Source organism: Sturnira hondurensis, unplaced genomic scaffold, assembly GCF_014824575.4.
Source record: "Sturnira hondurensis isolate 20B ecotype Veracruz unplaced genomic scaffold, ASM1482457v3 Scaffold0017436, whole genome shotgun sequence".
Taxonomy (NCBI): Eukaryota; Metazoa; Chordata; class Mammalia; order Chiroptera; family Phyllostomidae; genus Sturnira; species Sturnira hondurensis.
The window spans coordinates 3,731,637-3,745,356 of NW_028090067.1; the positions used below are offsets into that span (position 1 = coordinate 3,731,637).

The 13,720-nt window shown below is 36.9% G+C and overlaps 1 protein-coding gene across 3 annotated transcripts in view; it reads right to left on the reverse strand.

Moving 5' to 3' along the window:
• Nucleotides 1–4,936: 4,936 nt before the first annotated feature.
• The window catches only part of NR2C1 (nuclear receptor subfamily 2 group C member 1), a 37,489-nt gene continuing 28,705 nt past the window's right edge, over nt 4,937–13,720 (reverse strand). For 2 of the 3 annotated variants that reach the window (XM_037068305.1, XM_037068306.1), the window contains exons 11-14: nt 12,299–12,438; nt 10,772–10,909; nt 8,587–8,692; nt 4,937–6,479 (exon numbers count right to left, since the gene is read on the reverse strand). In XM_037068305.1, the coding sequence (XP_036924200.1) occupies nt 6,305–6,479; nt 8,587–8,692; nt 10,772–10,909; nt 12,299–12,438 (559 nt within the window). In that variant the 3' untranslated portion in view covers nt 4,937–6,304. The remainder of the gene's footprint in view (nt 6,480–8,586; nt 8,693–10,771; nt 10,910–12,298; nt 12,439–13,720) is intronic. The other variant, XM_037068307.1, reaches the window with a different exon arrangement.

The following is a 13,720-nucleotide window of genomic DNA, read 5'->3' on the forward strand; positions in this document are numbered from 1 at the left end:
TGTAACTGGCTGATTTCCACTTAAATTTTATGAAGGGGAACCCTAAAAAACCAAAACTTATTTATAAAAAATTGTGTACTTATTCTCCCACCCAATTACTAACCAGGCCCGGCCCTGCTTAGCTTCTGAGATGAGACGATATGGAGTGCATACAGTGTGGTATGACCGCAGACTTATTCTAAAAGTATTCCGTTTGATGCAGTACACCTATGGAGATGTTTTTTCCCACTAATCCAGTTTTTGAACTTGTTGATTTTGATGCCTTTTAGTGCTTCTGCCAGTTTGTCTCACCTCTTCTACATTGGCAAAACCTTTCCCTTGAAGACTTTTTTCATACAGGGTAAACAAAAAAAGTTGCTCAGGGTGAGCTCAGATGAACAGGGAGGGTGAGGCATGGGGGATCGTGCAGTTTTTGGTCAAAAATTGCTGAACACTCAGTGAGGTGTGGGCAGGTACATCATCAAGAAATGTGCAAAGGCATTTAAAGTCTCTAAAAAAAAACAAACACAACACTGAAGCCGATCACAGCCTCTCACAACGCCAGCTGGTACTCTGATACAGATGAGTTCCTAGAACACTCACCTAGCAGGGGAAGCCTGTACTACAAAGCCCCACCCTCCAGAAAATTCTGGGGAATTTTGAGATGTTCCCTTCTTGTGGTCCAAGGGTTTCTCCCATTCTCCATTCCTTTTTGTCTTTCCAATTTACTTGAAGAAATGAGCAATTTCTCCTGTAGAATTCCCCCTAATGTACATTTTGTCGATTTTATCCCTGTGTTCTTCTACCCCTGTACATTAGTCATTAAACCTACATGCTTGACCAGATTAGTGGTTTTCTCTTTGTTGTTGTCCATTATTTCTCGTAGGTGATGGTATCCTTCCATCAGGAAGCACACATGGTGTCTGCTTGTTTCACTTTTTTGTGATTCTAGCAGCCATTGATGAGCATTGCCAATGTAATAATTTCCTAACCTCCATAGTCTTTTTTTAACTTGAAATTTTTAATTGAGATACTGAATCACATGCAGTTGTAAGATCGTGCAGAAATCCTATCCAGTTTATACTTTTTTTTAGTTTCTCTGAATGGTGAAACATTTTGCAAACTAGATCATCACAACCAGGACACTGACATTAATACAATCCACTGATCTTATTCAGATGTCTCCGGTTTTACTTGTACTCGTCTATGTGCATGTTTAGTTCTGTACAGTGTTATCACATGTAAGTTCCTGTACGTTACCTACAAGTTACTGAAGTTACATCATAAGGATCTCTACTGCCTTAATAACTATACTTCTCTCCCCTCTATACCTCTTACCTGCCTGTATTCTCTTCCTTAAACTCTTACTACTAAAATGTAAGACCTCCTGATTTGATACTCCAGTATTTTATTTCCTATTTCTTTGTTTTTTGTTATACTTTCAGTGTGACTTACTGAACCACTTTATCTTCTAACCCTACTAATGAATTTCTTTGGCTATCATTTTTAATTTCCAGGGGGTGCTCCTTACTCCAAATTTTCCTTTCCAAAGCATCCTGTTGTCATTTAATGGATGTAGTTTCTTTCAAAATATTTATAAGGATGTTTTCCTGATCCCTGCATTCTATCTGCCCACTCCACCATGTATGATCTAAACACCTACTTATCATGGTTCTACACTCAGATTTAATAGTAGCCACTAATGAGCTGAATGGAAAGCCCATGTTTATACACATGACTTGAAAACTAGTGGGCTTCACTGAAGTGATAAAATGGGAATCAGGTTTCTTATCCAGACACAATGAAAAGTGTGTCTGGAGATCATTTCTCTGCAGGCAATTAATTTCTCTGAAGAAAAATTTAAAAAATCCTCACAACGCAGCCTACACCTGACAGCACTGTGGAAATATGGTCAGGGGGCTCACATTCAGAATGATTTTTGGCTTCCAGCCAAGATGGAGGAATAGGTAAATAGCTTCACTTCCTTGCACAACAAAAAGAAGAATAACCAATTTAAAAATAAAAATAAGAACAACTAGCACTGCCAAGAAATTGAACTGTACAGAAGTCCAACAACCAAGGAGTTAAAGAAACATTCATCCAGACTGGTAGGAGGGGTAGGGAAAGGAAACTGGGGAGGAGAGAATGTGGGGCAAGGCAGTGGCTGGCACAGCTGGTGGACCAGGAGGTCCCACATTCATGTGCAGAGACACCAGGAGGAACAACTGGGGAGCCAGACAGACTGTGCAACCCAGGGTTCCAGCCTGGGAACAGAAAGCCTTAAAACCTCTGACTATAAAAACCTGCGGGGGTTGCGGTAGTGGGAGAAACTGCCAGTCTCACAGGAGAGTCCCCTGGAGGGAACTAGAGTCCTAGAATGTACATGTCCCCAACTACCCAGAAATCAGCACTAGGGCAGCATCTGAAAGGGCACAACTTGTTTGTGGAGAGGGGAAGTGACAAAGTGGGGGGAGAACCAAACAAGCAGCATCATTCCCTCTTTGACCACTCCCCCACAGGCAGCGCCACAACACAGCAAAGAGGGCTGCCCCACCCCTTACAATGTAACAGGTGGGCCAACATATGGCTCATATGAAAGAACAGATCAAAACTCCAGGAAAAGAAATAAGTGATGAGAAGTTACGCAACCTGTCAGATACAGAGTTCAAACACTGGTAATCAGGATGCTCACAAAAATGACTGAGTACAGACACAATACAGAGGAGGAAATGAAGGCTATATAAAGTGAAATAAAAGTACACAGGGAACCAGGACTCACATAAATGATTTGGAACAGAAGGAAGAAATAAACATTCAACGGGAACAGAAGAATAAAGAAACAAGAATTCAAAAAAATGAGGAGAGACTTAGGAACCCCTGGGACAACTTTAAATGTTCCGACATCTGAATTACAGAGGTACCAGAAGAAGAGGAAGAGCAGGAAATTGAAAACATTTTTGAAATAATAGTGAAAGAAAACTTCCCCAATCCGGTGAAGGAAACAGAAGTACAAGGTTCAGGGAGCTCAGAGAGTCCCAAAGAAGTTGAACCCAAAAAGGAATACACCAAGACACAAGTAGACAGTGACCTACAAAGGAGTATCCATAAGACTCCCAGGTGATTTCTCAAAAGAAACCTCACAGGCAAGAAGGGGCTGGAAAGAAGTATTCAAAGTCATGAAAAGAAAGGAACTACATCCAAGATTGCTCTATCCAGCAAAGCTATCATTTAGAATTGAAGGGAGGATAAAATGCTTCCCAGACAAGGTCAAGTTAAAGGAGTACATCACCACCAAGCCCTTATCGTATGAAATGTTAAAGGGATTTATCTAAGAAAAAGAAGATGCTAAAAAATGTGGACAGTAAAATGCCAACCAACAACCATCAATAACTGAGCCTAAAAAATCAAAACAAAAACACACTAAACAAACAACTCAACAGAAATAGAATTATAAAGATGGAGATCACAAGAAGGGTTATCAGCAGGGAGGGGAAGGGGGATGGAGAAGAATGGGGGAAAAGGTACAGGAGTAAGAAGCATAAATGGTAGGTACAAAATAGACAGGGGAAGGTTAATAATAGTATAGAAAGTGGAGAAGCCAAAGAACTTGTATGTACAACCCATGGACATGAACGAAGCAGGGGAAATGCTGGAGGGAAGTGGGGTACAGGGAGGAGGGAAATAAAGCAGAGAAAAAATGGGACAACTGTAATAGCATAATCAATAAAATAGACTTTAAAAAAAGAATGCAGATTTTTCTCTTAATCCGTATTTTCAACCCTATACCTAATCCAAGGCTTCTATTATCCCTGGTATCCTGTAAGTCAGGGGTGTCAAACCCACTTTCACTGGGGCCACACCAGCCCCACGGCTGCTCTCAAAGGGCTGAATGTAATTTCAATTCCTTAACAATTAAGGAGTAGTTACATTTAAACAGTCCTAAAGTTACTTCGGCCCTTTGAAGGCAACCGAGAGGCTGATGTGGCCCCCGGTGAAAATGAACTTGACTCTGCTGCTCTAAGTCCTATGATCTTTCAGTGAGTTTTTAATGAACATTAACCTTGCTTGAAAAGGGGGGAAAACAAAGTGGTCACCTGACTGAAGTATAGAGGTAGTTCAATGATCCTGTACATGGACTTGCAATCAGTCCTTTCTTTTCTACGTCCCCAGCACCATCTCTATACATGAGCACCTGGGTCCTCAAGATACTGAGTGTCTTTTCTGAATACTGCTAGGTATTCTCTCACTGCACTGCCTTTTACAGGCCCTCAGACAAGAGCTTACTTGACTCTGGTGCTGCTCAGTCAGTTTTCCTCTACCTGGACTCTGATTTCCAAAAACTCACTGAACTCTCTTATCCTTTGATTTCTTCTCTTGTTTTATTTATTGTTATGTGGTTACTCTTTACTGTCATTTTATTGATATTTCAGATAAGAAAATAAATTAACAGTCATTTGTAATATTTAGCTAGAAGTTTTCAAACTGATTTATAATAATCCTAAAATAATTGATATGAAAATGTTCTCCATGGTTTTCCCTTTCTAGAAGTACTTTAATAAATCTTACTAGAAATTGCTTAACTATGTAACAAACAAACAAAAGGATAACTACTCAACAAAGAGAACTCTGAAATCAATTACACCGTCAGGAAACTGAAATTTGTAGTGCAGGTCACGCTTTAATATAGTTTTTAAAACACTTCCAAATATAACTACAAATTTAATCAGGAAAAGTACCTGCAAGAAACATGTGTGTTAATTGACCGTTAGTACATTATTTCTAAATCCTTGGCTTACTTCTTAGGGTTCCTAAAGGTAAACCTACTGACTTCCCACTTGTGTATTTCATAGTAAATGTAGTTTTCCCCAGTTGATATTATAAATAAACCTATTGACAAAAATCATGGTTTAAGCAGGGAAAAAAGATTCCCTTAATAAGTTGGTAGACTGTAAATTGATACTTTTAACTTTAGATTTATTATAAAGTAGTAATTAGTAAAATCTACAGCCTTCCACAAAATTCAGCTTCTCTTCTATTGCAAAAAATCTTTATAAAAAGTGTACTCCGAGTGCAATGAAAAGCTCGTATTTGTTAAAAAATAAAGAAACAACAAATAGACATATGAAAATAATTCGTCATGAAATCAGAGCAAAGAAATATTTAACAGTATCGGGTTTGCTCAGGAAAACATTACTGTGGAGGACATCTGGGGGGTTTAAAATGCTTTTTGTTGAAGTAACAAGGTCTTAGGCTGATACTAAAACACCTCCTCCCTCTTCACAGTAGGAAAAAAGTGCATATCCCTTTACATACTCAATTTTTTTTAATTTTAAGAATTACCAACTGCTGTAAAATCATTGTTTTACTCACCTTGAAAACATAGACTGGCTATGATAAGCCCACTATTTAACAAATTGTGTATTTCTAACGATCTAAAAGAAACTGGCTACCACCCACGGAAGGGTCAGGAGACTGCAACAATGTAGATTAGAAAAGAGTGAGAGGACAGCTGCGCTCTGCTCTGCGATGGAGAGCAACACTTTCACATCCAGTTTGCCATCACTCTCTACTACTTTCAAAACACAGCAGTGAGCCAAAAATATTAAAACCCTACCTTATTCTCAAAAAACCATTTTCTTCTACATATGGAAATAAAAAGTGCTTGTAACTCATCATTATACACCACTAAAAAACTTAAGATCACAAATGACCTATGTCTCATCGCCAGCAATGAGACTGACATAGGCTAGGGATGCCATAATATTCACAAAAGACAAAAAATATATATATTCAACTATTATTTTCTCTGGCTCTAATGTTATCATTACACCACTGCGCATAAAATAATCTTTTGACATAGTAATGAAAACTGCGCATAAAATAATCTTTTGACATAGAGTAAAACAAAAGGACATCCTCAAATATTTCTGACAATTGTTTCTACTAGTTTATAATGAAATTAAACATGAATAGAACACAATTCTGGAAAAAAAAAAGACTGATTTATTTGCTTTACCAAAGGAGATAAAATGAGAGATCTTAGCTTAGACAGTTAAAAGGTGACAGCTGTAGGTATCGTCTTAACCCAGAGTAAATCCATAGTATTTCTTATTCATTTAAATAAGACAGGTAGGGAAATTCGAATTCCTGCTACCTCCCAGTCACGCTGAAAATTCTTCTTAAGAAAGTCGAAATTAAAATACTTTGGTTTTTGGTTATTCTTTAAAGTCAAAATTTTCAGATGCCCTAAAACCAATGAGTTCCATTTGGTGTCTTCCTGTATTGTCTGAGAGCGAACAGTAAGTTTATACTGAGCTCTCAGCTTTCAAATGCTGTGCCCAATTATTTGTGAGTTATAATCTGCAGGTTCCATTTTCAAAATATGTGGGATAACACTGTCAATTCGGACATTGCCAATGAGACCTTTGAAAAACAATTCTTCAGTGATGGTAGCATTCATCAGTCTCAAAGCTGGCAATCGGAGTAGCAGTCTGGACAACCTAAAAATAAATAAAGGGGTGGGAGAACAAGGTTATAAATCAAAGAGAAATTTAGTAGAAAAATGTAATTTCTACATCTATATTTTTGTTGCCTACCTTAATAACTAATTTTCAAAAGTTAAAACCCAGTGTTCTAGCCTTAGTGCATGACAGTCAACTGGACAGAAACACATTCAGACAGACTTTGGAGGGAGGGAAGCCTTGCTCTTCACTGCCATGCTGTTAAACCATGGTTCAAGTTACAATGTTTGAAATGGCTTGGGAGCTCATTTGAAGTTGTAAGAACAACTATATTTTGTGTTATTGGGGCACACAAGGCTCAATGGCAACAGTTTTTCTTGGTTTTGCTTTACAAAAAGCTATTGGGAATGGTAAAACAGGCAACAGTTGCTGTGACCGGGAAAAGCACAGAATGGGAAATAAACATCACTGGACACAAATACTGACTCGGCAGCCCCCTAGCTATGGGAATGTGTGTGGGCCACTCACTCTGTCTCTCTCACAGGGCTTTTTGTAAAAAATGACCTCTGCCAGCTTCTGTGCTAGTGAGATTCTTAAATTTCAGCAGGATAATGTCTAATGGGAAAGTACATTATACACTGAAAACTGCTATCCAAAGATAATTTATTATTTTTAAGTAATTAGGAATGTTAAGAAACTGAGAAAAAATTCCAGATATCAAAGTACCTGAAACCTAATGGAACAGAAGTCAGCAAACAACTGTATATCTATGAAAGAGAAAATTTAAATACTGTATTTACTTTATAATGACACGTGAAACAACTTTAGAAACTTAAAAAAAAAAAACCACGAAAAACCAGCTCTGGCCTGTGTGGCTCAGTGGACTGAGTGCTGGCCTGTGACGGAAGGGCTGTGGGTTCAACTTCCAGTCTTAGGTCAGGAAACTTGCCTGGGTTTCGGGCCAGGTCCCCAGCTGGGGGCATGTAAGAGGCAACGGATTGACTGATGTTTCTCACATAGATGTTTCTCTCTCTTTCTCCCTCCTCTCCCCTCTAAATAAGTAAAATCTTAAGAAAAAAATCCGAAAAATCAATTATGACAAAACCACCAACAAAATAACCACCTTTTAAAAAGCTTGTTTTATGTTTATCCTTCCTCTAGTCTAAGGCCCCGTACTCCAATCTTTGAGACCAAATGAAATCAGCAGCTCCAGGGTTCAGTGACCTTCCTGTAGCCGTGTACCCACTACCCGCACCACTCAGCTCCTACTCCACCGGCTGAGACGCATCCACAGAACTGGGAGCACGCAGGGTAAGAATCCTGGTTACATAAACTAAGGCTGATTTTCGCAATTGAACTGGCTTATAACTCTATTATTTAATATGTGTAAAACACCGTATGGGAAATGTTCCTCCTACTAGCTCAAAGTATGTTAAATAAATAATGTCAGTAAATACATTTATATCACCCTTGCTATGAAACAGGCACTATTCTATGCTCTTTACATATATTAACTAATTTAATTGCTATACTAATTGTAAAATGGAGATGCTGTTGTTATCTCCATTTGATGTGTAAAGAAACTGAAACAGAGAAGTTAAACTACCTGCCCTTGAGGTCAGGAGTCAAACGCACATACTCTGGCTCTGATGGCTCTGTTTACAATTCTGTCCTTCAAAAACTGACCTGATCCTATACATTTTTTTCCAAAGGACATTGGCAAGAAATAGTAGAAATATCATAAGCCAAATTTCAAAGTTAATTATAAAAGCCTCATGGTATTTTTTCATTCACTTCCCCTCCTTTTACTAATAAAACACATTATTTCATCAGAATAAAATAAGAGTTTGGGTGCTACAGTCAGAGCACTTGGGTTCAGCCAGGCTCTGCCATTTCTTGTGCAGCCTTTGACAAGTTATGTCCTCCACGTGCTACAGTCTCCTCTATGGCCAATGTAAGACCTGGACGAGCTACTCCATGTAAAGCACATGCAATAATGCATATTGATTTTAATAGTATTATCTACTTCAAAGGTCAAGGTTAACTGGAAATTTCAATTACTGTTGGAATAGAAAATAATGAAATAACAGATTCACAACAAAGTTTTAAGATGAATTTAATTAAATAGTATTTAACTTCTAAATACCTGTAGGTGTCATCTGGATATGTTTTGGTTATATAATCCTGAAACTCCACATAAGCCTTTTCCTGAAATTTCTCAATCTGTTCCATGTTTTCCAGGCCTGGATGATCTGAAACATAAAATAATATATTATTACCTTTGACTGCATGATCATTTAATAAGGCACCTAGAGTAGAGATGGAAGGCAATGAGAAGAACCGTTCAGTCGAAATGAAGCTTCATCATATGTGTGGCTCTTTCCATGAATATTACTAGACAGCACACACTGCACTTACCCTTAAAACTACTTCACCTCATACACATGTTCTAATACCTAATAAAAACTGAGACCAATGGGTCTAGTAAACTACATAATATTTTAATTTATCCCAAATTGGTAGAAGGAATTTTGCTCATTTTACTTTTAACAGGAAAAAAAATGGCTTAGCTGAATTAAAAAGGTATTTTTAATCCAATAAAATATTGCAGATTATATTCTGTATTTATTTAAAAAGCCGACTATTATTAGGTAAAAAGGTATTAACTATGAACATCATCTTTATCAGACAATTATAGCAGAAATATAATCTATAGACATTTCAATGGTCACTACAAAATTTCACAAAAATGGAATTATTAAAAGAACTTCATAAAAATGTCTAACTTAAAAATATTAAAAAATACAGAAAGCTCTGTTTTGTCTTAAGAGAATAAAAAAGTAATGAATAGAAAATATTGGTGGGGAGCACTGGGGGTGGATGGGCAGGGTTGGGAATATAAGACAGAAAACTGTACTTGAACAATAATGAAATATATCTAAATTTAAAAAATTTTAAAAATATTGGGAATACTTAGTAAAATGACATAATACCTCTAACTTCAATCTACAGTCTCTCAATTTTAAGGAAAATGAAAGCAGCAAATTGGTTGTGATAAAAAATTAAGATGTTATTGACTTATATGAAACATTGTTAAGAAACAGTACTAAAAAGTTTTAATTATCTGACTGGTGTATCACTGGGGTAAGGAGCGGCTTTCCTAAGATAGTTTTATTATGATACACAGGAAGAAAATACATGACAAAATGAAAACTACAGAGCCTAAGAGAACAGTCCATTTTTCTTACTTAGTGACTGATCACTAAACTTTCTGGCACTTCCCATGTGAAACCCAGAAATGGGCAGAGTAATAAGAGACCTTTTTCTCTGTTGCTGACTCTAACAAGATGTTTGGAAATTGACCCCATTAACACAACACTCAGGCCTCAGACTGTCTTGTAACCGACGACCAGCAAAATAGACCTAAGAATTCAAATGCAGATGTAACAACTGAACTAAAGGTCGGTGATGTCACTTCAGTAATTCCAACTTTCCTTTTCATACCCAGGTGCCTAACAGTCATATAATGCACTGATTTAAAGTGTGTAATTCAATGGTTTCAAATTATTCACAGAACTGTGCAACCATCACCACAATCTAATTTGAGAACACCCTTGTCACTAGGAAAGAACTCTACCTATTTGTGGTCACTCCCTATTCTCCCCTGTTTTTATTCCCTGGTAATTACTACCTTACTTTATGTCTAAAATTAGTCTGTTCTAGACATCCCTTATCAATGGAATTATATCATATGTGGCCTTTTGTGACTGGCTTTTTTCACTTAGCATACTATTTTCAAGGTTAATCCACATTGTAGCATGTGTCAGAACTTAACTTTATAGATGAATGATATTCTATTGTTTTTTTCCTATTATTTTTATTGTATTTTTTCCATTACCATTTGGTTCCCTTGTACCCCCTCTCCGCCCCTGCAATCACCACGCTGCTGTCCGTGTCCTTGAGTCTTTTCCTTTTGGCTCAATCCCTCCGCCCCTTTAGCTGTCATCTGTTCTCTATGAGCCTGTCTCTATCTTCCTTGTTAGTTCAGTTTGCTCATTAGATTCCACATATGAGTGAAAGCACATGATATTTGTCTTTCTCTGTGTGGCTTATTTCACTTAGCCTAATGTTCTCCAGGCCCATCCACGCTGTTGCAAAGGTCTATTGTAAGCATATATTACATTTGTTTATTTATTCCTTTGTTCAGGAGCACTTGGGCTGTTTCCACTTTAACTGCATCATTTTATATGCCCAGCAGCAGGGTATGAGGGTTCCAATTTCTCCACAATGCCAAAAATCGTGTCCTAAGGAAGAAGTCCATACTTCCGTACCTGGACTGAAGAGCACTATTGCCTTCAGGTAAGCGTACTCGTGCCCATCAATGCAGAGCTTAGCCATGCTGTTGCAGAACTCCTGGAGTTTGAAGATGTGCTCCATCAACAATTTTCTTCTTTCTGTTGACATTTTGTCTTCAATTAAACACAAACAGGCAAACAAAAGCTTCTAGTTTTCTGTTAAAATGTACGACTATTTTTATCCAATATATGTTCTTCTCACTAATTTCCAGCTTTAAACACAACCAATCTATACATGTTTAAAATTCAGTATCTCTGCAAGTACAGATGAAACTAATAAACGATCACTAGACATTGTTCATTCAAGAAAACAAAAACCAAGCTGTCAGTATAAAAAACCCTAAACGTAGTGTTTCCTTTAGGATAGACCACTGAGAAGATAAGCCATGAAGATAATCGTCTGAAACACCAGCCAACCAAAGTTCAAAAAATTCAAATCTTGGTAACAGGATTTTATTTATGCTTGTACTTGATTTTAAGAAATGAGAAAAATCACCTAGATTTTTATAAATGATCAAGACTACTAAAATAAAAATAATTAGCAAAAATACAGCGAAGACCAAAGAAAAACTAAGTAAACTTTTATGATGAATATTTCAATTTACTGTGGAGGGATATACTTAAAACACATCTGACTGGTCACACCCCGCGTTAGCGAAGGTAGCCTGTACAGCACACTGCACACTGCGAGAGATCAAGATAAGGAGTCCAAGCACGAAATGGGCATGTAATGCTGCTTTCCAGATCTACTGTTGATGAAATTTTAAGGTGACGTCTCTGCCCTTGAATATGAGGAAGCGGATAACTTAAAAAGCATTTAAAACAATGGGAAATGGAGTGTGTTAGGAAATATAAGATAATTCCCATTTTATAAATTATTCCTAAGTTCAAGGGGCAGTTTCTATTTGAAGATGGGGCACTTTCTCAGTCAGTCTTATGCCATTCTGAAGGCAAATATTTATAAATCAGTGACTGCCTGTCTCCCTGAACGAATAAAAGCTGTAACCACCTTGACATCAAGAAAAGGAAAAAGAGAGTAAGGATTATTCTGTGACTCTTCAGTATTTTTAAATAAAAGAATACCCTTGATGAATTGACAAAAGAGTCTTGGAATTCAAAGGGTTGAAATGAATAAAGGTAGTTTAAAAACTGGTTGAAAGAACACATTCTGAAATAATTAATCCCTTCTACATAAGCTAACCCTAGATTCCTTGGTACCTGTGCCAAAGCACAAACATTCACAAGGCATGGTCAGAAAGAGCCAGCCAGACTTACATGTAATTGTTTCAATTTTGTTGTGCTTTAAAATATTTAAAAATTTAAATATTCAGAAACATTTTCTTGGTGATCAATGAAACTATCAAAATGTAAAAATAATCTAAAGCAAAAAAGATGCTGGTACCTAAGGCATTATCATCAGATATGTAACTTTAATAATAACACTTGATAAAACTGACATCCCCCCTCTTTTCTTTCCAGAAAAGGAAATAAGGTGCTTTTTACCTTGTTGAAGGCTACTGTGAAGGCAATTGACAAATGTTGCTAATATAGTTGCCACGTTCATTACTTGCCAGCACTGGGCGAGACCAAGAGTAAAAAGTTCGTTCCAATAAGCTTTCACCAATGATATGCTGTTTTCTTGCCTATTAAAAACACCCCCCCACAAATTAGGCATTATTAAAATATATTTTATAAACTTCACAACCGACATGTATATTTAAAGTAAAATACCACTGAAGTACAATTACTCTAGAAAGACTAACTGGGCACGGACTTAATCAGCTCTGTGTTCTGTATACCTGACAGCATGTGAGTAAGGCTTAGAAATTTAATGAGTCAGCTCATTAATCAACCAGCCAGTTTATAAGAACAGTTTCAGACTACAGAAGTTGGGGTTTTAATGCCACATTTCATGGAAACAGTATAAAGATTGTTTTTAAAAAATGAAAAGCAAAAGCATGCATTTAAAAAACCTTTTTCAAGTTTTATTTTTCTTTCAATGCCAATAAATACTGTTTTTTCCAAGACAATTAGAATTATTTGATGATAGGTTCATCAAATAATTCTATTCATCAAATAGAATTATTTGATGAAACAATTTCCTGGGATAAATGGTTTCTTCTTTATGTTTCAGATGACATGCTATCCCTACGAGATAAGAAGGATATTACTAGGAGTGAAGAGGATAAGAAAGGTCAAAAGTTCTTTTCTAAATTTCTTTTATATAAGAAGCCTTAGTAGTGTGAGAGAACAGAAGAAGTATTAGAGGTCAAAAGCCAGGGTTATAAAACCAGTATCATCCACTTATTATCTACTTGAAATCAGGAAAATGAGTTTCCCAAGTCTCAGACTGTTCAGCTGTATAAAACACAGAGACGCTATGCAACCTCCATCTCCTTCAGATATGATAAGATGCAAACGTAAGTGTTATGTGAACAGGCCTGACATAAAGTACAAAAGCCAGGCACTGTCTGAAGCACTGGAGAAATTGCAACAAACATGATGGGTTAAATCTGTCTTCATGAAACAAAAGGGCAACATAACAGATATATCTTTACAATATTTTATATAAATAAACACACATATACATATGGTTATACATATATTGTTAGTTTCAGGTAATAAAAACCCTACATTACTATAAAGTACAATGCTGCAGTAGAAAATGGGGCAGGAGGGGTTGTGTTCAGGTAAGGTGGTTGGGAAGATTTTACTCAGGGCCTGGGATTTGAGTCATTTGAGTAGAGAAAGACAGAAAAGAACTTAAAAAAAAAATCTAGAGGAATAGTAATCCAGGAAGGAAGGACAAGGGCCAAACTACTTGAGGTGAAAACCACCATGTGGTAGGCACTCATAAAAACTGTTGAGTGAATTATAAATGCTATCTTCGCTTCTTTTTTAAAAAATTTCACCCTGGCTGGTACG